Genomic DNA, 24,081 nt, shown 5'->3' with positions numbered 1-24,081 from the left:
TATTGCTATTTAGGGACATAGTAAAATAGGATAAAAATAGGATAAAAGAGAAAGAGTACAATGCTTCCTAAATAAGAATAAGGCATTTGGCTGTTTACCCTTCATTGATGAAAACTCCTCCAGAATGAAAAATCATTATTTTTTTTCTTCTTACAATAGTGCCTAGAAGATGCAACAACAAAAACACAAGAACAATCACAAAATATGTGCGTCTTGATTTATGGAAAAATATTGTGAAAAGCAAATGCCAACCAACAAGGCTGAAGGAGAAGCTAGCTGAAAACCCCTTTGTATTTCTGTTTTTCAGAAATTACGAATGCCAACAGTTGTACAGAAGGTACACTGAATGCAGCCTGGGAACAGACTCTGTTTCCAGCCATCAAAAAGACCAAGAGCGTGGCAGATTAATTAAGCTAACCAAAGAAATGTTCCTGCTGGTTAATATGGCAGCTTACGGGAAAGAAGTGTGTATTCCAGATGGCAGAGGGGAGGAAAGTTTGTGGGGTTTTTCTGGTAACAAGGGCTGCTAATAGACCTCCAAAATCACTCCTTGCTGGTGGTCTCCCTTAGCAGCACACCTAACACGTTTGGGTAGCTTGCTGTGGGTGTTCTTAACCACACTGAAATTTAGTTTCCTATGAAAATAAAAATGAATTGCATTTTTATATAATGTTGAATAGAAGAGCCAAGGATTATTGAAGATGACACTTATTTCTATCAAAAGGTAGCACTACATCAGAAATACACTAAATGAGGTTGAAAGATTCCCATTAACTTCTCAAGTTTTTAGTGACAACCCACAGATGAAATACACTCCCTCTTACAATTCTCAAAATAGATTAAAAAGATTTGCACAAACTGGCAGAAGTCCCCTAACACAGTATAAAATTGCCTAATACTACAGGGATGGGGGATTGGCAGGGGAATCAGGAGATAAATCACCTAAAGCTCTTGTTTTCCAGTGAAAGCTGTGCCGACGCACTACAGCACGCCGTCCTTTCCATCTGGCAAGGCAAATACAAGAAGCAAATGCCCCAGTCCGTGATGATCCCACCAGCCCACAAGAGATGACCTTCTGGGACAGCTAAGAAACGTGCAAGTGGTACCACAGCGGGGGGGAGTAGTTGTTTCTGAGGCTGCTAAACTCTGTTCCTGCTCTGCAGCTTAGACTGGAGGCCGTATTATAGGGCAAGATGCTCAGTGGGTACCTGCAGAGCACAACAGGGCCACCCCACTGGCACAGCTCCGATTCACCATCACAGTACAACCATCGGGTGCACTGCGTTTGCCATACGTCGAGCAGGTTGTGAACGACCTCTCCGCGTGCTACACGAAGGCAGCTTGCTTTCCTATGCGGGAACCATCCCAAAACAGCGTTCGTTATTTATGCTCACCTGAGTGCTGGGGTGGATCCATCTGAAAGTCCAGCTGTGGAAAAGGGCATCTAAAACCTGGGAACTCTGGCGAGTGTCACCCAGATGTGGCACTGCTCTCTGAAGCCCATAGACCAGGGTTTTTACTAGAAACCTCCACACAATCAACAAGCTGCTACTGCTTGACTTAGAGCCAAGCCTTCCTGCTGCTATACGAGTTTTGTGTTTTCCGTGGACAACCAGGGCTCCTGTAACACTCGCTCACCTGCAGGCAGCACTCTTTTGCTCAGCCCCACAGCGCAGATCAAAGCACAACAGACACGACTGGCCCCAAAACGAGCATTTTGCTTCACGCCACTTGCAAAATCCTATCAACAGCCAACCCAGGTGCTGTTCCCATTCTGCCCACACACAAACCCATGACAAAAAGCAAACCTATTCACACAGGTGGTGCATTTCACCCCCCTAAAAGTCAGGATTTTCTCATACCCTTCATTTAATGCTGCTCCTGTCAAATCCATAACGTGTGGTAACAAAACAGCCTTTATGTAACCTAATAAATAAAAGTCACCAAGGCAATAGCTATGCATAAATTTTAGCTAAAAACATTTTGTTAGAAGAACATGAATGTCCTCTGTAAAGCGGGTAGCATTTTAAAATAATGTTCTAGCCATTGTTAATACTTTATTGCTATTCATCATAGAACCATTAATCATGGTGAACTCATTTGGTATTAATGTGGATGTCATAAAGTACTTCTGCTGCATTTCAATTATAACTCAGCCTTTAAAACGCTGCCAACATTACATGAAAGCTCTGAAAACCAAATTTGAATAGTCTGTTCAGAGATAACTACAGTTATGTTCTGGCACAGAGAAACCACCTTTTCTACCCCCAGGCGCAGAGCAGCAGTGCCCTGGCCCAGGGCTGGGTGCGAGGAGCGCAGCAGGAGGCTCGGTGAGGCTGCAGCCTCCAGAAGTGCCCATTTCCCTCTGGGATGAGGGCCGGAGACGCATTTCTCCAGGCTGCTTCATTCTCCCAGGCTCGGCAGCAGCTACGCAGCAACAAGGCCATGCTTTCAGGACACTGTAAGGGTTTCTTTTTCTCCTATCGTTCCTGGGATGCCCCCCAGAGCACTTCTTCTTCCAGAGCTGTGCGCTCCGTTGTCGGTTTGTTTGGTTGGGTTTTTTTTCCTCTCTGATGTGTGGTTGCTGTCCAAACAAAACCACCACAGAGTACATATATCTACAACCTCCTGTCTTTAAAGACAGCAAAGGAGTACGCAATATATCAGAGACGACCTAGGGGAGCTGATATCCTGACCTCTCTACAACAGTTTAAAAATAAATATGAAAAAAAAAAAAATCCTTCTGGCCTCAAGAGGCACTGAAAAAGGAAAACGAGCAGGATGACATGCAACATGGAGCTCAACAGCCACCAGCTCCTGGCCATCAGGGAAGCCAGGAACTTGAGCAAATTTAACTGTAGCTCCAGATAAACCAGGGTTTTGTTCATTCACTGTCAGCAGAGCTTCCCTCAGCAGTTTTTACGTAAGGAATCAGTGACACTACTCAACTATCACAACGCTTCTTATCAGAAACTGTGATAAATGAAGCAAAGACAAAATGTTTCTTATTAGCAACGGAAACACTTAATGAAATAAATTCTTGCATGGAGTTCCCATTCTATTTTCTTAGGTAGTCGACGCAACAGGTAAGCATACAGCAAAACCGCCTACCTTGGGGGCTCTGGCATGTTTTCCACATCTGGCATCTTTGACGAGGCTGATATCTAGCAGCTCCGTCTCCTAGAAGGAAAAATTACAACAAAGGTAATTAAGACATCAGTCAAAAACTTTTGCTGTCTACACACATCTCGGAGCTGACAGGGGTTCACCCGTTTGCAGTGACTCCTGTCCAAACTGAGGGCAGTTTTGAAGCATGCTGCATCGTGCTTAATCTGTTCTAAAAGCAACACTATGCCTCAGACACACAACTTAGTTTCCTTCAAAATGTGCATGTCTCCTGATACAGAGAATATACTGAAGCTGCATTAGTCAAGTTTATTTCCCGGATCACTAAATACCAGCTGCCGTGCTTTTTTTTTCCCTTCATTTTAATACAATTTATGCTTTGCGATGCTACAGTGAGAAAAAGGTGTCACTAAACAGAAAATCCTGTCTCTGTGATAGAAAACCTACTTTATCATGGTCAGAAGGTTTTGAAAAGCCCACGTAAAACTCCCACAGTGTTACAAACACAATGGCAACGTGTCCCAGGAACTTTGCAGTGCTTACTGAAAACCCTGTACGTTTGACAAGCATTTCGCCATTCACACGCTGCTCCCCAGCTCTCGGTGATACAACAAACACATGTTTTTGGAACAAAACCGGCACGTGATGACAGCCCTGTTGGGCAAGCTCCTGTCCTCCCCTACCCATGGGTCCCATCAGCAAACTCCTGTCTCCTGGGTGCTCCCCCAGGACTGGGGGGAAGCATCCAGCCCTCTCCAAAGGTGCGGCGCTCTGATCTCCTACCAACGTCACCTCCCCAGTCTCATCCTGCAACACAGCGTTCGTTTGCTGATGCTGCTGCATTGGTTCTCGCTTCGGTGCCTCGACCTCTGTGGGCACGGCCAGTCTGGGAGGAGGAAGGGGGCTGCAGACCGTCAGGGTGCAATTCCCTCGCCGGCACACACAGCACATAACCACCTAACAGCACCCAGCTTCTCCCCCAGGCGATGCGAACCGTTTTGCAAGACACAGCCAGGCCATCTCATCTGATCTGGCGTTACTTGACAATCTTCAAGCACGTCTTAATACTGTCTGCCTCATTTACACTAACTACAGTAGTTGGACTAATAGCCCGTGCTAGCATGGCTCAATTACGTACTAAATATAGTTTAAAAGTACTTCAGCAGGAATGTGACCACACTGCAATTAGAGCTACGCCAGCTCAGTGCATTTCAGCCTTCCAGCAGTTCCTGCAAACGCTGTGCAGAGAATGGGGTATCTTCTGTGCAGCATAAAGACACTTCATTGTTTAATTCCCGTGGAAGGAAAAAAGATTTTCTCATGGACATATTATTTTGCCATGGATAACTTTGCAACCTTATTTATTTTTCATTTTATGGGACCCATTGCTGCAAAGCTCTTGCAGACTTTTGCTGTCTAATAAGACGTGAGCTTCCCACACACGACCTTAGGTTCACAACATCCCCCTCCAGCCCTCATATCAATCCCAATTCTCTCCTGTATAGTACCAGATGAACTTGCATGACCGTTTTTTCCTCCTTTTTATCTAACCTGTTTAGGGGAAAGTTGGACTTCTGTCATCTTTATTTTTTGATCATACTTGCCAGAAACAGGAAAAGGTGGTGAAAACTTTCAGGGGTTAGGAAGAAGTCTAGGCAGGGCTATAAAAGGGAATATTCTATAAACCTCCTTAGGAAATGACTGGAAATACACCAATACACAAGGCGTGCATATACAAGTACTCCTCCGAGAGCTCTGCAGCCCCTCGCATTCACGGCTGACTTGGCATCCGAAAAGCATCTCTACAGCTCTCCCCGATGCAGCTCAGGAGCATCTCATGCTTTGTGAACCCAATTTTTACACCCAGAAGCTGCTCTTACTTCCAGATCTAAACTCTTCTCAATCCATCGTCCTTCCACCTGACAGCAGCACAACAGACACAAGGAGATTAGGGCAAAACTCGATCCTCTGAGTGCAGAAAAGGCCCGAATGCACAAAGGTCTGGGTAATCCTCACTGGTCAGGGAAACAACTGCAGGAGGAAAGGCTATAATCTGTAGATAGGTGGATACAGAAGGCCATTCGGATACTGGCAGAATGGAAAATGATGGCATGAGGCTGGGCTGCACTCAGGTTTGTCTCACTCAGGGCAAGGACTGAAGCAGGAAACTGAGCTCCGACATAATTACGGGGAGGAGGAGCAGAGGACACTGCACAACAGGCAAGGAATTGGAAAGAAAAAAAAAAAAAAAAGAAAAACAAACAGGGACAAGAGCCAGATTATTCTGTGAGCATAAAAAGCAAGGGAAAACCAAGACAGGGCAGAGACATGATGCAAGCCCAGAGACCACACAGTAACCATGCCGCGGGAGGGAGCACGGAGGCGACAACACTTCAGCGTTACGGCCCGTGAGCTCCACGAGAGCGAACACACGTCGCCTGGCTGCCACAGACAGCAGCACGGCCTCTGGGGTGAAAGGCCAGGGCTTGTATTCATCACAACAAATAATACTCGTGCCCCACAGCAGTCTGCAGCCCACAACGAAGTGCCCTACAGAAGCTATGGGCACATGCGTGGCGTGGCATGAAACTAAGATTTTGCAGACTGAAAGGACTGGCAAACACCACGATTTTTAGCAGTAAGCACTAAGATAAGTGAAATATGTCAAAAAAATGCATCTTAAACCATGATGGTGAACCATGCAGAATGAACTGCAAATGTTTTTGGTTTTTTGTTTTTTTTTTTTTTTTGGTTGGATTGATCTGGCCTTTTAGCTCTTAAAAAAATAAATAAAAAAAAAATCATTTGCTCAGTTACAAAAGTGAAAAGTGTAACTAGATCTCCCCTTGCACACACGTAGGCAGACCCTGCCAAATGCAATAGCACACATCTGGAAGAACATCCATCTTCTGGCCTCGCTGTTCTGGTTGCTCTCTGTTGGGTTACCTCTCTGAGCAGGTTTTATAATCCGACCCATATATTTATTTATGTTTCTATTTGACAAGAGCATTTAATTTTTGAGGAAGCCACCATCAGATATCTGACAGGAACGGTCCAGCTTCCATAATTAGATTTTATATGTATGTCCTGGCCTGCAGAAGCAAGAGCCTGGTAGTTTAGAGCCCAGGCTATGGCAGCTATGCAGGAGGGAGCAGGATATGCACCCCCATAAGCGCCTTTGCAGGCAGCATTCAGGGGGCTGGATAAATCAGAATTCACAATGTGCCATTTCTTAGAAGTTCTTCAGTTCAAAAATCCCAAACCTCCTGGAATCCCCTGACCCCTGGGCGCTTGCTTTCATCTTTCACTCAACTAATTAACAAGACAGAGAAAAACTTCCTCCCAGATGAGAGAAAAGACTATTTCCCTAATCCCCTATTACAAAGTGTGGACAGACGTCTGTAAAGTGCAAACAGGCACAAGCAGGGGGCAGAGAAGGTCCCCGCTTCCTGTGCAGCAGAAACGTCCATGCCCTCCTCTGCTTAAGTCAATGGTAGTTTTGCTACCTCGGCATGGGCTTGGGCACTGCTTTCTGTGCTGCAGGAGGCACAAAAGCCAGAGCAACTGAGAAAACAAAACAAAACAAAACAAAATCCTGCACCAGTCCAACTTCTCCCGGTTTAATGACCTCCACTCACTGCTCTTGGGACTTACTAAGCTTGCAATAGAATAACTCTTAATGCAACTGGTGGATCCCCTTAATATTTTATAATACGTAAATTCCTGAGAAGTGAGTTATTAATCCTACCATGTTTGTTTCCAATTAGCAGCTGAGACAGAGATGTATTCATATAGGGCCCAATTGCACAACCTCACTTTTATGGGTGAGCACACGCTCACAAAAGCGATGGATTGCGCAACCCTCAGTGACTGCTTGAGCACTTATAATTAGCCCTGTCTGAATCTAATAGAGTTACACCAATTTGTACCAGCTGAGGATCTGGCTCACTCCTATTTTAAACTGCCCATGACGATGCCAAGTGAATCACGCTGTCTTGGGAACTTGCTCGTGACGTAGTGCCAGCTGGGAAGCAGGACTCCTCGCCGGCCTCGCTGGAGAGCTCTGCTGAAGAGCCCTCGGTGGCACAACAGGCTGAGAGCAGGATCAAGTGTCCTACACGATTTCACAAAAACTATGTCAAGGAGACAGAGCAAAAGCGGGTGTGCACTGCGACAGCTGCACGGGTAGGCCAGATATCTAATTGCTTTACTTACGTCCCGAACAAAAATAATTCCACTCTGCTCAGAGTGCTCGCTGTGGCTGAACAGTCAGGCAGTGCTTGAACCCCCACTCATCCCACCTCCATTTCCACATCCCTTCTGTCGCCACGTCCTTGGCTCGCGCTCGGTTAAACAGCTCCACGTGCTGCTGTGAACCCCTGGATGGTGCTGCCATGGCCATTGCAGCGCAGGGATACAGAATCACTGATGCACAATAATTAAACTCTGAACATTCATTTTCCACTTTGCTGCGAAACCTGCTGCGCCCAGGTTCAAACCTGAAGAAGAAACTGTGTGCCTGAAAGTTTGCCTGCTTCTTCTAAACGTTACCAGTCAATCTAATAAAAGATACAACACTCTGCCTTCAAAGTTTGCATCACGCAGTCCTGGCATAATAAACTTTGAAAACCCAAGCCCATTATTTTGTAAACAAGCACCATTAATGCTGGTAGATGGCAACATCTGGCAAAAGTTTTCAAAGGGAAAAAAACATTTTTGCTGAAGCAGACTTCCCACGAAAACTTAAACAGCCCCATCTTCTATTGGGAACAGCTAATCACAATGAAATGTTTCTTTAACATAGAGAGATTCCGTTTTAACATTTTCTGAACATGAAAGCATCGAACATTTCTTGAGCAAAAAAAAAAAAAAAAGCCTGTTCAGTTCTAAACTACATTTTTATCCTGTGTTTTTTAAATGTTTAAAATAAAAACACAACTGACTAAAATTTCCTTACAGCATGTTAGAAAGAAAATATTAAGGTCAACGTTTGAATCTGATTTGGAACAATTACAAGCTATGCTAAATAAATATCTCCCTATACATTCAGACTAAGTATGTAGGCAAACTCAGTAATTTACAACCATTTATAGAATAAGCCTCATTTAGGTTTCAGAGACTTGACAGTGTGCTTATAAATCAGCCACGCTCAAATTAGTCCAGGACTGAAATTTTCTGCATAGATAGAGAGCATTTAGCACTAATTTGGAAAGGCTGCTTTCACAGGTATGTAATCCCCCTGCTAAAAATATATAATTTTTCCTCATTATCATTAAGAATAGATTAAATAAAACACAGCAATTTGTCTCCTCATTCCAGATGAGAACTGGAAAAGGAGAAAGATTTTAAAGAAACCTGCACTGCTGGCTACAGGAACAAAAAGCAAGACTTCCAATGATGTTAACTGGAGCTGAGCTAAGGCTGTGCTGTGTTTTCCTGGAAGTCCTCTTACACAATTCATAAGCTGCATCCTCCTAGCGAGAGACGGTCCCCGAAGAAGCTGCCTCCATGTTCCCTCCTGCCAACGCACAGCTCGGTTATAGGCATTACAAGTCAATGGTAAATCTCTCCCTGACAACAGCCATGTCTTTCTCAGCATAAAGCTGTTCTTCACTAGTTCTAGGCATTTAATTCCCTTCCCACTTGCTCCTTCTAAGAAGCCACTGAAATGAATTCTGTTAATGGTATAGCTCACCAACTTGCCCGAAGCCACCAGACCTCTCCTAGCTCCTCGCGTGTGCTGCCCTCCTCACAGGGGCATGAAGAGGGTATGAAGTAGCAACCACCATGGATTTATTCCCTTAAACAACGAGTAAAGTGATGCACCTCTACAGTTACCAAGAGGCTGATGGTGGATGACCTCCCCCAGGGAAACAGTTCCAAAGGGTTCAGTATCACAGGGAAGAGAGGTTTTTTCCAAAAAAACATTAAACCAGAATGACTGCTTCCCACCCAAACTGAACCATCTGCAAGCTTCAAGTTGAGGCAGACTTCATCTGGGTGGTCAGTAACTGTTCTTACCTCAAAAACCGTCAGAAGACCTCAGCCCCTGCAAGGTGAGAGCTAGTACTTATGATTCGACCCAACTGCTCTGGGAACGAGCTCCAAATGGTCCTGCAAGTGCCAAGTTAAACGACAGCCCTGCTGAAGGGCCTCTGCAGCACTCCTGGAGAAGAGTCAGACAAACGGGAAAGTTTTCACTGTCTTAGTAACGCTCAGTGTCTCGATGCATCCCTGGAGACTCGAGAAGAGCAGCATTTTATAGTACAGGGAAAATAGTCTGTCGTTTGTATGATGCACGGGGCTATTAGTGAAAAAAATGAGAAGGAATTTTCATGCTAAGTACCCTTTTAATAATGAAAGCGAAACGAGCCTTCTACATCTATGCATATAGCTCTTTGCTGCTTCATTAAGGAAAATTTCATTTACGTGGATTTACAGACAGTGCCTAACCAGTCTAGAAACTGGTGCATAGATTTCACAGCACAACTTTTAGTGCCAAGGAAATAGTCACGACGCAGAAAAAGTGCGGCAGTAAAGATTTGCCACCTGCCTTCATCTCAGCAAACAGCCAGCGTCAATGGATGAAGGGCGAAGCAAGGAGCCAGAGGGCTCTGCTCAGTGCCTCAGACTGAAGTCGTGTACTTACAAAGTAACACGCTGGGAAAAACAGAAAGTTTCCCAAACAACAGACAAGACTTCAGTCTGCCCTCTCCTTCAGTCACGTCTTAAGCTGCAGTTTTACCCCAAAGTCACCAGTGGTATAAGCTCAGCTTGGTAAACAGCAATAACTACTTCCCCTGTTAGTCAGCGTATCAGTACACACTCCAAAAAAACCAGGCCTCAACCCTAAGATCTTTCACCCTAAATACACAAGACAGCCAGAAGCTGAAATAAGAAATGGGTATGTGAAATAAACTCCCAGCAGCATGGAAGAAAACAGTGGCAAAGCTGGAGAAGCAGCAACCTGTCTTAGCCCAGGCCCATGTAGCAGCGCGCGGTCCCTTTGCAGCACACTCTGCCGACCCGTGCTCTGCCTTGCCAGGGCAGGCAGCGAGCCCAGGGGTGACAGAGATGGATAAAGACACGTTAGTCAAAAGCTAGGAGCTTTCTGATGACAGCAACCTGATGCTTTTGGAAAAACGAGCACACAGCATGGGAGCTCCGGCACCCACGGGAGCTGTTCCCAAGGTTCAGGCTCGCTGTGTGCAGCTCCAAGGCTCTCCCCCAGGCTCCCGGCGGTCACCCAGCTGGCAGCAGGAGCTGTGTGGACACCACGCACCGCCGATGGCTGGGCTGGGTTTGGTTCTGCTGGAAGGGCTGTCACAGAGCTGCTCTCCGCACGCACACGAGCAAATAACCACAGGAGGAAAGGGAGAACTGATGAGGTGCGGCCAGCGTTCAAAGAGAAAAGAGCTGGGGGAGGACCGGCTTCAAAAGAAAATACAAAGCATTGCAGGCAGCCTTCATAATGGTACTTGACTGATTTTTATTCACATAACTGAGAATTACCTGGCAATTTTTAGCTTCACAGTCACAAGAAAAAGTACACTGAATTGAAGTTTTTAGCAGCAGATAAAAAAGCCGTGCTTCTATTAAGAAGCTTCTCGCTTCAAATAAAAAGTCTCAATCATGTATGATTACGATGATTAAACGCCTTCCCAGAACGGACCGTATCATATTTGGGGAGTGATGTTCCTGTGCCATTACTTCATGCCGACAAGGGATCACAGCGCAGGCAGATCGCTACCGTGACTTCTCTTTTGAAGCAAGCAGAGCGTGTTATTTTCAGCAGAGTGCCCCGAGCAGCCAAGAGCTGCAGCGGGGACTCGCGTCTCAACTCCCAGCACCAGGGGCAGAGCCGCTGTGCTGCAGCTCAGGGGAACCTCCTGCCCACCAAGAGGGCTCGCCAAGCGGGAACGAGCTCAAATCCTGTGAGCTTCAGCTACACAAGCACTTGTCTGTCTTTGCAGCCTAAGTTTGATGCGTCTAAAATAATGCCCACACATTCAGGGGTTGCAATATACGTTTGTGGAAGGGACTTTCATCAGGTGAGGGGGGTTTTGGCAGGACCGAAGCATTCTGTAATGCTGTTCTTTCCGACTAGCTTTTTTGTGGAGGAGTTTGCAGACTGCACTTTTAATTATCGTTAATAGCCTGGAGCTTTTGGCTTCCTTATATTAAAGCAATAAATACTTTTTATATACTTAGATTTAACAAAAGCAGAGGAGGAACTTGGAATCGCTCTGCTCCCTACTTAACACACGGAGACTCAAGGTTAAGGCTCAACGTGCCCAACACACGTACCTGTGACTTCTGCGCAGGGATAAGGTAAAAGGATCATCAGCTGAAGAGGTAAAAGGATCATCAGCTGAAAACTCTGCAGTAGCACAATGTGCATTTCCTGCCCGTTCCTCCAGCCAGGGCCCTGGCACGCATGGCTTAACTGGAAAACCCAGAATGCAGGCAAAGCTCCAACAGGAAACTCACACTGTAACATGATGCTTCCGACACTGAAGATGACGGCTAAAAAGTCATGAATTAACCTTTGTAAATGTTTTTAGAAGCCAAGGCCTGGTTGTCGAGATTTAGAGCTGAAAGAGCACCAAAAGACACGTTGCCAGTATTTCTCTCCCAGACATAACGGTCCCTCAAGACCACTGATTTTGTTAAAATACCTGTTATTTATTAAAGGATGAACATTTCTCACTGGATTTTTAAACAAATCATCCTGGTCTTGCATCTAATTTGTACCAAACCTGGAGACTGAAGAAAAACTAAAACTTCTAAATTTTAGAGAAGGGGAAGGAGGGGGCTATGACCCAAGCAGCTGTAGGCATATTGTAGGCATACTTGTCTGGCAGGCAAAGCTTTAGATCAGATGTGGAAAAGAGAATAACAACATGGAGGTAAAACAAAAATAAGAAAAAGCACCTGGGCTTGCCAGCCAGATCATATAGAACTAAGCTGATAAATTTTTTGTTGGCACAGGAAGCTTTGAAGATTGCCTGAATTTTGATGAATTGCATAAGCCAGAATTGGTGCAGCATCATCCAAATCTCTGGTCGCCAGCACTCAGAGTTGAATGTAACATGAAGGAGGTACAGAGGGGGTTTCACAAGTGATCGGAGACCTGGGAGTATTCTCTGATTCGAGGAGAGCTTGGTTTCCTGAGAACAGCAAAGGAAGGCCAAGAGGGGTACGGTTATTGTCTGTACAGCCATGCATTGTAGCATCAGTTGAGATGAAGGGGAGTTATTCAATCTAAAAAGAAATAAGAATTGAGCTATATCGATTCTCCACTAAAAAAGTAGAGGCAATATATAGGACTGTTTTACTCTAGATACTGAGAGCAAAAATCATTTTCAAAAATGGAGTTTGACGTTTTTCTGAACGTGAAAATAACACATGCACTAAACAGCATCCAGATCTTCTCTTACTCTATACACCGAAAGAAATTGTTCTTATTTACAGCTAAGTCCTCGACTTCTCACCATTCCAACCAACAAACAGCTTTGTACCAAGGGACTGGTAAAAGAATAATCCATTACATACTAGGTCATAAGTGGGCTATTTAGTAGGTCTTCACACTCCAGCAGTTTCAGCAGAAGTTAATCCCATAGAAAACTGCTGGTTTCAGGCTCTTCATGCCAACACCAGAAATAAGCACCAGAAGTTGCACGCACAAAGCAAAGCCTTCTGGGCTGAACCCTTGACATTTTGCTGCTCTACAGGAGGATGAAGTACACAGACAATACCTGCTGAAGATGTCCATGTACTGCCAAACGCTTGAGAATAATTTAGGTGAGTGCGTAAGTTCAGCATAAGGAATCATCCCCCTTGTCATTAGGCAAATCATATTTGGTTTCTGCAAATACACACGGTTCCTGGTGCAGTTACTCGGCAGGGATTCTCAGCTGCTCTGCTCTCCTCCCCATACCATGATGGCAGACAAATGATTCCCCTCGTCGGAGATCGCTCACCCCATTCTCCCGCAGCCCACGTTGCTTCGCCTGCTGCTGCCATGCTTTAATTTCCCTCATTACCTCCACTTGCTACTTACCTTGTAAATATACGTGAGTTTAGGACAGTTATTTGTTCAATATTCATGAATTAATTACAAGGGAGTAAGGATATCTAATTTAATTCATACAAGCTGTAAATATTATTATTTTTGCATGCTCCCAGGGCTTATGGATAACTACATTTTAAAAATCAAAGCAAAAAAAAAAAAAAAAAAAAAGAGTATCCCTAGATCAGAATCAGTGGGTAAATTTCTAAAGATTTAATTTACATTCATCTCCTATTAAACTGAATGCATAATCTTCTTCGTTATTAGTTTGTAAGTCTCCAGATACATCTGGGAAATTATTTTTTTTATTAATGCATTTGCATGTGCATGACTAAAATTCTTCTAGTCTTGGCAGTTGTACTTGAAACCAGAATTTACACTGAATGAGGAAATATGGGTCATTGGCCATTCAGCAAACAAAAACAAAGATGAAGCAAAGGGCAACTTGTTTGAAGACCCTGAGTTCTTGCCAAGCCACGTTTCCCAAAATATTTTGCCCTACACCACACTCGGGCCTTAATTATCAACTACTCTCCTGCAGGAGCCAGCTGCTTGAAGCATGAAAGGCAAACACAAAAACATGACCCTGCCATAACTCGGCGACAGACTTGGTGACACTTCGGCACGTGCACGATTAGCTCTTCTTATCTTCAACCAACCTGAAGAAGGCCCTTTTCTTCGCGGGGCTCACTTCAGCCTAGGCCGTGCTAGTGGCCGGTTGCGTTCAGCGTTGGCCCAGCCGTGCCGCAGCACCCTCGTCATTTTGCATGCATTTCATCGCCTCAGCCGAACAGTCTGGTGGGCTGGTAGGAGGTTTTGGGATCCGTGAGATGTCTCCACTTGTTGACAGCACACAAAAAAGACATTTTTCCTCCTCTCAGGGCACTCTCCGCCCTTGCCCGTTTAGATTTTGTTCCAGTATGCGGAGTTGAGTGCAAAGCAGCAAAGCCAAGGTTCGCCCTGCTGTCTAACGATGTTTCCTTATTTAGCAGCTAGTTTTATTGCAATCTTCTGTTCTCTCCCCCACAAATGTTCGAAGTTCTGTTCTCTGGAGCATCATTACTCCAAGTACCTTTCCTCCAGCAGCAGCATGCTAATACTTCATGGCTTTTCGAGAGACAGTTTGTCTTCTTAAAGGTGACTGAAACATCTCGCGCAAAGCACCGAAGGGCTCCATCCTGACCGGGGATTTCAGCAGCAGATTCAGCACCTGAACACCTTGTGGAGCTGTGCAACAATACCTCTGAGACACCTGAGCCTCTAAAACATGCAGTACATAACCAATTCCCCTGTTTCTGCAGTTTTGCAGCATCTCAGGGGCAGCTTCCACGGGCACGAGCAATGTGCAACCCCGAAAGGCATTTCACATCCAAGCAGACCGGTTTTAATCTGTCCCCATTTCATGTTCCCAAAAGCACAGCAGCACTGTGTGCAGCTGCCCAGCACCCTCCATTAAAAGACCTGGATGTCAGCTCCTCATTTCTTTGCCAAACTTGACCCATTCAGACTGAAATAACCACGCTGGAGGATTGCCTGGGCTGGGGTTGCTTGCTTGCTTTTGTTCCTGAAGCAGCAGCAAGGGCAATCTCACCAATTTCCTCTAATAAAGTTGCAATTTCTGAAGTAAGGTACATCCCTGCAAAGGAGATGAATGTGAGCCAGAACAGTTTACAAAATAGGTTCTCTGCATGCTCAAAAACATCGACTACTACTTATACGTGGGAAGAGCTAATGCCTTCCTACTTGCAGAAATACCTGTGGATTTTAACACAGTCAAACAAATTGTAGCTCTTTGTACCAGACGTGTGAAAATACAGCCTTGTTTCAACAAGCCAAGAAATTCTGCCAGTCTAATGTGCGCATCAGAAAAAAAAAAATAATACATATTCATACTCTTATTCTCAAAATGCACAGGGAAACTAAAATAAAGTTTTTTCTAACATTTCCTAACTTCTAAGTGGTTTGAGTTTGCAGCCTAAGTCATCTCTTAACTTCTGATTTCTTTTTAGCCAGTGTCTCATTTTTTAACTCTAATTTTATTACACATTAAATTGCATTAAAAAAAAAAGAAAAAAAACAAGCGTAGGAATTAGTGTGTCTTTCAAAACAGGCAAGGCTGACTCCGGAATGACTCTAAGAAGTGCTGTTAATGGGTAAAAGCATGCTAGTTAGAGGGGGGGGGGGAAAAGCCTGGCAGACTTAGAAAATGGATGCTTCTTTCGGTAATTACGCGGATTGAGAAACAGCTATTTCTGTCGACATCTTCAAAGAAACTTCTAAAGTTATGGAAAGTAAACAGAAAGAAAATCAGCAAGCAGATTTTTATTTTTTTTCCCCCAGAAAAAAAGGGTATTTTGAAAACCAACAATGACAGCAGACAAATCTATTCTGGAAAACAAAGATCGCCACGTGGGTACAGGCTTGCGTTAATGAAATCACCTACCGGGATTTTAGTCCGCACACGCATCAGATAGGTCACGTATTTTAGCGAGGAGATTTTAATTGGAGCTTGGTCACCCTTGAAAATCCCTCCCGTAAAATCCAGCTAGGCTGGCTGTAAACCAAGACAGTAGGGATGATGACACAAGACACTCCAAATTAGAAACCGTCTGACAGCTCAGCCAGTTACAAGACTGGTGGCGGGGGAGAGAGTAAATAAACAGAACTTGCTAGAAGGTTGGGTTTATGTTTGGTGGCCAACTCTTGCAGCTTTACGATGACAATTGTGATATTTAGGCTTCTATTTAGAGCTTTTTTTATTTTTTTAACGTTATTTGGAAGACCTCGTTGTTGTGTGGGAATCACAGGATCAATGTGGAGTGAGTTACGCAGAGGGACACCAGAGTTTAGGCACGCCTCTCCTGCCCCGTACACGTATTCAGTGAGAAGTACTTTTTGCAATTAAACCAAAGGGACTCTTAGGTTTTCTTGATCCTTCCCAAGGTACCAATAAGCAAACTGTACTAAACAGAGGCCCCATTTGGCTGTGATCCCTTTTTTTTTTTTTTTTTTTGCAGGGTCTTTTAAATGAAACCACTTGTGGCAAATCAACCGAAGCTTCTCCCAGCCTGGTCAAGGGTGACCGAAGTGAGTGTGTTTTATTTCAAAACGGGCAAACCCAAAAATGTGCAGAAACCGTGACACAAGTGTTGGGTATGCGAAACAGCTGCTTGCCAGAACTCTGGTTTTGGACACACTGGACCACACTTGGAGGTATTTCTCAATGCGACCAAGGGAATCCAAATCCACGCTGCCACAGAAGAGTTTTTTTCCATTCTGAAGGAAGTCATCTTATTAATTTACCCAAGCCAAAGCCTGATTTTACAGAAGCTTATGCATCTCGATTTCACTGCAGAGCTTTTGTAGAGCAGTCAGCGAGCTCAAAGCCAAAATTAAAAAGGCCATTTTGGCCATGACCCTCTGATGGCAACAGCTGATCCGCCCTGAGCTGTAACTGGAAAAACTTCTAGACATAAACACGGCTCTTAATGTCTTCTGGTATTGTTCACATGCATGACGAGTTTTAAGAGCTTTGTTGTACATGTTGCAATTGTCTAAATTAAAAAAAAAAAAAAAAAAAAAAAAAGGCAGAGGAACTCACAGCCTACTTTTTCCTACCCATCTCAGTCCAAGTGCTTTACTGTGCTCGCCCAGTAAGAAAAAAAAAGAAAAAGATCCTCCACGCAGATATACGATGTTAGAAAACTTCCTACTGCTTTTTCATTCTGGACTACAAATTTTAAGGATCTTCCAAAAACGACTCAAAGCACTGATCTGTGTATCAACAGCTCTCGCACTGTGGACATACAAAGATGTAATAGCACTCCTGTTTCTTTTTCTAAAGCAAATATTTTCCGTTCACAAAAAAAAAAAAAAAAAAAAAACCTGCAGAAACAACTTTAATTTCTCCGAAAATCTGATTTAACATGCCAGTAGAAATCAAGATTTACCTATTTCAATACTGAAGAGCCTTTTAATTTTTAATAGTGTTTATCCGTCCTTTAAACTAACTTTTTATTCATGTTGGTAGAGGGTTAATCTCTCTCAGTAGTCTCAGTCTTTTCAAAGGGATTATTTACCTCCTCAATTAAAGAAGAACAGAGTAACGTGGCCAATTAAAAAGCTGAAGGAGCTGAGGTTTTCTATGAAACTTGAAATTAGCCTTGAAGCTATACTTGCAGCTATCCTTATGAATAAGCAAACCTTAGCCAATTACTGCAGCAGCAAAACAAATTAAGATACAGTATCAAACCAGATTAAACACGAGATTAATTTCTCGAACAAGCGCGTTCCCAAGACAGCAGAACTCTTCAGCAGCTGATTTTACGCAAGCCAGCACATCCCCATGCGATGCGGCACTGAACGGGAATACAGATCCTACCTCAGCTGCTCAAGGTGTTCTGGAAGTTGGGCGGTTCAAAACCATGGAACTGTTTTACAGCCAGTAGGAGTGATATTTATTTATTTTTCTCATTGTTTTAAATATTTGTGTTAGTTTAACAAATTAATTTGTGCTTGGAAAAGATCCTCTGAGTATTTGAGTAGCGTGCTGCCTAACCTTCCCTGAATAAATCAATCTAGATTTTTTACCGCCCTGGATGTAGTATCTACATTTGATCATCTCATAAATAATTCCTCGCCTCTCATTCTCAGAAGATTTTGAATGATCCACTAACAAGCAAAAGCCTAAATAATGCAACGTTGTTCTGGTTCCACTGACGATATATAGATTTCCCCACGCTAAAAGTGGAGTAAATAAAATTGCAGGCTGGCTGAACCCCTTCTATTTGTTTCAGACATAGAGGAGGCATTTCTTGGTTTTGGTTTATATTCGCTTTACAGGGATAGGAATCTGCTCGCCTTCTTTCCCCCCCAACAATAATTCCCACTGAAAGATGAAGCGATGCAGAGTGCACTTCTCAACATCCTCTACTGGCAGATCGATGTGCTCCTGAAGGGTTTTTCTGTTCCATCAGCATCCGAGGCTAACAAAATGCCATGAAGTATGAAGGAACAGGAAAGACTCGTGCTTCCTGAAAGGATTTATAAGGGAAACTTAGTGCTGCAGGGACTTGCTGCCACCCCACAAACCTCTGAGCAGCTTCAGGATGTGGCAGGAGACACACAGCCCCTCCTTCCCCTGCCCAGGAGCCAGCCCCACGCTGGTGCCGAACACGTCCTGCATACACATGTGGACACAGCTTCTCCTTGGAGGCTCCTACACACTCAGTCCCTGTTGCTCTCCCCTTCCAGACACAAAATGAGATTGGTTGCAGAGTGCTATGGATGCCACAAGGCAGCCCAGCTAGCCGCTAGACGGGGCAGCCCAGCGGTCTGACCAGTCAGAAAACTTCTAGGCTCGTTCCTGCTAGGAAAACAGATTTAGCTCTAAAAATGATGGCAGTAAGTGCCGCTCCCTGAGGGCCTTCATACATCTGCATGCACAGCTCCCTGAGCAGAAAGAAGTGGGAAAATTAAAAAAAAAAAAAGTCTGACTGGAATTTATTAAGTAATTTCTCTGGCTTTTATGGAAGACATTGCAACAATTGTCCACTGTGCACACAGGTTAACATATGTCCCACACGTTACAGAGCCAGCATCCCGCCCAAGGTAAATCTCAAAGTTCAACATGCCCCAAATTAAATTCTGTAATGACTTCTAAAGACGGCATTACAATCTGTTATGTCAATACCATACAGCAGTCCACGGTTATAATTTGTTAGGTCAATAATTCAGTGTAGCCTACTAAACTTAGTACTGCTTCCTCAAGAGCAATAAAATAAATGTTTCAAAGGGTCACAATAGCATATTTATAGTCATCTATAATTAGCTCTGCACCATCACAGAAATACATTACAGAAATTACGTATATAAATCAGACTGCAATCTTCATTTGTAATTTCTCACATTCTCCAAGGTCTGGCATAAACAACTGCAACCACTCCTCTGCAGATGATGGCCTTAGCTCACAGCATAGCCTGCACTATCAGTGAGACCTCTCGGTGCTTGCTTCTCCCTTGACTCCACCACGAGTTTGAGCAGAGACTGGAGACGGATCCCACCCAAGAAATAACAGGATCACTCCCAGAGAAACCAGTGGACCTGCCCTGTTGTTCAGCCCATTCACACAGCCAGGACTTGGTGCTGTGGTGGTCATGGGGATCAAGAACAGTCAGTAAAGCCAAAGTACTGACTTTCAGCCAAAGGATGAACAGCAAGTGGTAGCTTGGATCCTATGCTATACTCCTATTTAAACAATAATAATAAAAAATAAGATTTCTGTGTTAGGCAGCCAGGATTTCTAAGTGACTGCGTGCTTTCTGAAGCTTGCCTCTACCTTTGGGATTGAGATGAGCTCCATCAAGGGGGGGAAAAAAGAAGTCTAGCTGGCAAACGCTGATGTATGGCAGCTCGATTTATACTGCACACTGCTGGATTCCTTTTTTTTTTTTTTTTTTTTTTTTTTAAATCTATATGCCAGGAACAAGACTTAAGGCAAGACTTCTTTATTGCAAGTTTTGGCAGATCCAGTCAATGTCTATTATTTATGATTATGGTGTTGTTTTTTCTTTTGGTTTGCTTCTACTGCAGTGTCTCAGTCTAATTGTCAAGGCCAGATAGGACTTCACCACATAATTATTTAAAGCTCATTTACTAAGTGATGCAGATGCAAGATGCAGGAGAAAAATAATACAGTCAGTATGAAATTACATTCCTAGCGGCACTGCAGCAACATCTCTCTGTAAGCAGAAAGTGCATGGCAGGCTAGCACTGAAAAACTCCTGGGTGGGCTCCAGACTTTTTGCACATTCCCTTCGGTAACTCAACATCCTTTGTTTTTCTGCATTTACTGTGAAGCTAACCGACAGCGACAGAGTTACCTGGACCTGCACTCGCAAAATCCCACTTGTACCACTGTGCAGAACAGAACTGACATCACACTTCTTGCTTCAAAAAAATAAAATAAAATAAAATAAAATCAGTGTCCTGAAGGCCCATGGTTTAAGGAAAGCCATTGCAAACAACCTCTGAGACCACGGGAACACGGAGAGGGGAAACATCCCTCTCGTCTTGGTGTATTTGTGCTGTGGAGGTGCCCAGAGGAGCCCAGCTGGAGTCACTGCCATGTGGGCAACAGCATGGCGCTGCTCCATGCAACTCTGCGCACCATCCATCTGCAGCCACAGCCCTCTTTCCCTCCCAAAACAGGAAGATAAAGCCTCAGAGCCTGATGCCCAAGAGCCATACAAGTCCCAGGGCAGTGAGGAGATGAAGGAAGAGCCAGCCGGGAGCAAACAGCCCCTGGCACCACGGGCAGTGCCAGCAGGGGCTGGTGGCTGCCCAGGACACGGCACGGGTGCTGCCTGCTGCCGCCACATCAGGGTGACAAACCTGTGTTACATTGCCATGCTTTGTCACATGATGAGATGAGCCCACAGAGCAGCCACAGGTCCTGAACTTTCGCTCCGTTTAGCTGATGGTGCATGAGGCAGACTGCAGTTTTTTTGCCCTACCACATCTGGGCTTCCCTCTTCGGCTCCTGGGGCAGCCAAAACTTTTTGTACAGAAAGGTGAAAAGTAAGGGAATTAAAAAAAAAAAAAAAAGTTTCATTATCAAATGTATGACAAGAAACAAAAGCCCATCTTCACTTGTTTTCAGGGCTCTTTGCACGTAACCACGTCTCGATGCATCTGCCCTGCTTTCACGCATGCCATGCTCCTTTTTGCAGGAATCCTCTAGCTAGTGAGAATAACAGCAAGCTTCAGGCTGGAATTTGCAAATGCACTAGGTGTGGGAGTTGCACAGCTCCCACCGGAATAAATGGTGTAAGTACTGGTAGTGCTAATGGAGGAAGGCGGCCAAAAATAATTCCTCTGAGAAACGAGCTTGTATGACTTACCTCGTCTGCTATGACTCTTGGAGGACAGAGGAACTTTGGCAAAACTGCACTTGGAACAGCCATTTTTAAGCCAGCATGGCAACAGAAGGCTTGGAGATTGTGGCAGACCAAAAAAAAAATCTCCAACAATAAACTGCTGTGCAGTAACTACAGGACAAGCCACACGAAAAACCTTCGGGTAGCCACACAGCCGAGAGCAGCAGCAGAGTTCAGTCCTGCACATGGTGTTTATGCAGGGATTATGCCTCGGTCAGGAGGTGCACAGGGCACAGCTTCCTTGGGAAGAAGGCAATGCGCACCCACCGACTGCCAGCGACGCTCCGATGCCAGGCTGGGGGCCACCAGCAGTTGTTGTCCCTGCTGCCCTAGGTGAGATAACGTGATGGGCTCGACCCTGCTCCGGGAAGGAGCCAGAGTTCACACAACCTGGAGAGAAGAGCGTTTTGAGCAGGATCTCGTTGGGATGCTGAGCAGACAGACCCCATCTGCAATTCAGGGCCACTGGCTGAGGGGTTTAGGTGGGCTGGAATTGATGTCGGCCTTTCCAGGTACTCCTCAAAGCCAGGGCTAGAAACTCCGGTATGTGGTTTCGGCAGCTGCCCATGGTTAAGGGAAGGTTGTGCACAACCCAAACTCCTAAAGCAGAGCGCTGGAAGTCGCTGCCCCAACTAATTGCCGCAGCTGCCCTTCCCAGCAGTGCTGTGGGATGGGGTGGGTTTTGTGCAACTTTCACAGGAGACCCTTAAACAGCCGTAGAGACCGCATTTGGGCAGTGATGCTCTGAGGTTCATTTTCACTGAGAAGAAGTCAAAGCAGGCGAACAGACTGGCTCAGGATGCTCACTCTGACCAGAATGAAGTGCCAGGGGTTCATTTAGCATGTCATTACCCATTAAGGTGGAGCAAGCCCATCCTTTGGCTGGCCAGCACAGACAAGCAAGAGACAGAAAGAAAAAGCCGTTTTCAGCAGCAGAACATCTTGATTTTAGGGGGCAGGCAGCTGGGTGCTGGAGGGAAAGCATTGCTGCTGCCCTCCCGGGACACACACAAAATGGGGAAGCCATAGAGTGGCTGAGGGACGAGCACTGCAAAACTTGAGCCCACACCACTTCTCAGAAGGGGACAGCAGAGGAGCTTCCACCCTCATCTCCCCTCCTTTCTCACTGCTACTGCTAAACTAGATGTGTGGATGCATGAGTGAGACTGGGGTGAGACTCTTCAACGCATTGCCTGTTAACTTTTTCCTCCACTTTCTATTCAATTATTTCTCATATTTTCTAAAAATGTCCTGTACCTGCCCTCTCCTGCAATTTCTACACATTTTTGGTTTTGGAGCAAGAAGAAAAGGAGCCCCAAGAGCTTTATTGCAGAACATTCACTTGGAAAAGAGGCAGGAGAAGAGAGTAGAGAGACACAGAGAGAAAAATCAGTTTTTCACTTTATATTAAGGTCTTAGAAAGACATCTTCTTGAAATGCTGCCTGAATGTTTTCTATGAGAAGACAGAGAAGACAAATTAACCCTACTTTCTCCTTTCTGCTTTCCAAGAGAAGCCTAGTTAGATCCTGCTGCTGTTTTGCAGCATTAATATGTATTTCCTCACCAATCTCTTGCTATCAGCATCTGACCTTGTCTTGAGTGCACACAGCAAATGGTAGCATGTAGCTGTACTTGAATTTGGGAAGGAATTGCATTTGTCTTCCCATGAGCAGCCAAGCCAAACTAATTCGGGAGCTAATTTTAAATTGCACGTGAGCTTAAAAACAGGCATGAAAATACTTTTGGTTTGCTTGTACCAATGGTGCATGTCATGGACACTCAGCTTCAACTTATCCTAGTAGTTGACAGCTTGTTGTTTAGTCACAAGGGAGAAAAGAAAAATTTCTTTTGTGGCAAAAAGTAAACAGCCCCCCTCTGCCCCTCCAAACCCCATCTTCCTCCTGCACGCACCAGAAGAACCAAAAAACCAACCACCACCCCCCGAGGAAATCAACTTTAAAAGATAAACAAGCAACAAATTCCTTAAAATATATCACCTTTGAAGAGAATGTTTGGCAACCACTTCAAAATCAGAAAGCGGGACATGCAGCCCGCATCACATCTCCTCCCGTCGCAGAAAGGAATTGCGAGATCCTGTGACACTTGAAAGATGTGCCCACAAAAAACAATGGGACCTGCGCGGCCGCAGAGCCAGCAGACCTACGGTGCTGGCAGAGCCCGCCGTCTTCAAAGGCATTTAATCTCCTTTTAATCTGTTTTGAACTGTACGTCAGTACTGTAAAGTTGGCACACGCTTCTCTTTCTTATGAAAAACACTCTCCAGTGACACTTCCATTAGCTGGAAAAAATACTGGTGTGGGGTATTGTCCCTCCTCTACCACCAAACATACATCCAGGGCTCCACCTCCGTGACACCTCCTATTTGATATTTGTGCCCAGTGATACCAAGCAAGCCTCCAAACAAGCTCCCGTACTGTATGGTTTTAGAACATAACACATGTCAGCTTCTCTGTTATTTCCCTTGTTGTTCGTTTTGTAACTATTTCATCGTTTTCTTTTCAACTACGAAAGCAAGAAAATTCCTTTCTGAACACAAGCACATAATCATGGGACTGCAGGAATAGGGCTTTAAAGGCAAAGCCAAAAATCACGAGGCTTAGGATGTAGCTGCAACTTCGTGGGACTTATGAACGTATAAAATCCATGAAAACCGAGGGTAAAATAACAGCACCTCCGACATCAATGGGAATTTCACCACTGATTTCAAGGGACTAGGTTTTTCATATTGCCGGTCCAAATTTAGTTTCCTTTGTGTTAGCTGATTGTGCCTTGGCATCTTGCCCTCCTGTTCCGTGCCACAATTTTTCAAAACGAGTTCACAAGGTTAAAAAGTGCAAGGAAACGACATTTCCTACCACTGAACAACAACCACAATGAGGCATTACGGTAGCTTTCCCAACCGCGCGTGCTGGTCACCGTTCCGA

The 24,081-nt window shown here is 44.7% G+C and overlaps 1 protein-coding gene across 2 annotated transcripts in view; it reads right to left on the bottom strand.

The window, feature by feature from the left end:
• Positions 1–24,081, bottom strand: part of PLCB1 (phospholipase C beta 1) — a 370,971-nt gene that overhangs the window by 270,775 nt on the left and 76,115 nt on the right. For both annotated transcript variants that reach the window (XM_032184566.1, XM_032184565.1), the window contains exon 3: positions 3,112–3,180. In XM_032184566.1, the coding sequence (XP_032040457.1) occupies positions 3,112–3,180 (69 nt within the window). The remainder of the gene's footprint in view (positions 1–3,111; positions 3,181–24,081) is intronic.

Source organism: Aythya fuligula, chromosome 3 (genome assembly GCF_009819795.1).
Source record: "Aythya fuligula isolate bAytFul2 chromosome 3, bAytFul2.pri, whole genome shotgun sequence".
NCBI lineage: Eukaryota > Metazoa > Chordata > Aves > Anseriformes > Anatidae > Aythya > Aythya fuligula.
The sequence above is the reverse complement of the archived record's forward strand: the minus strand, read 5'-3'. Positions and strand labels throughout refer to the sequence as shown.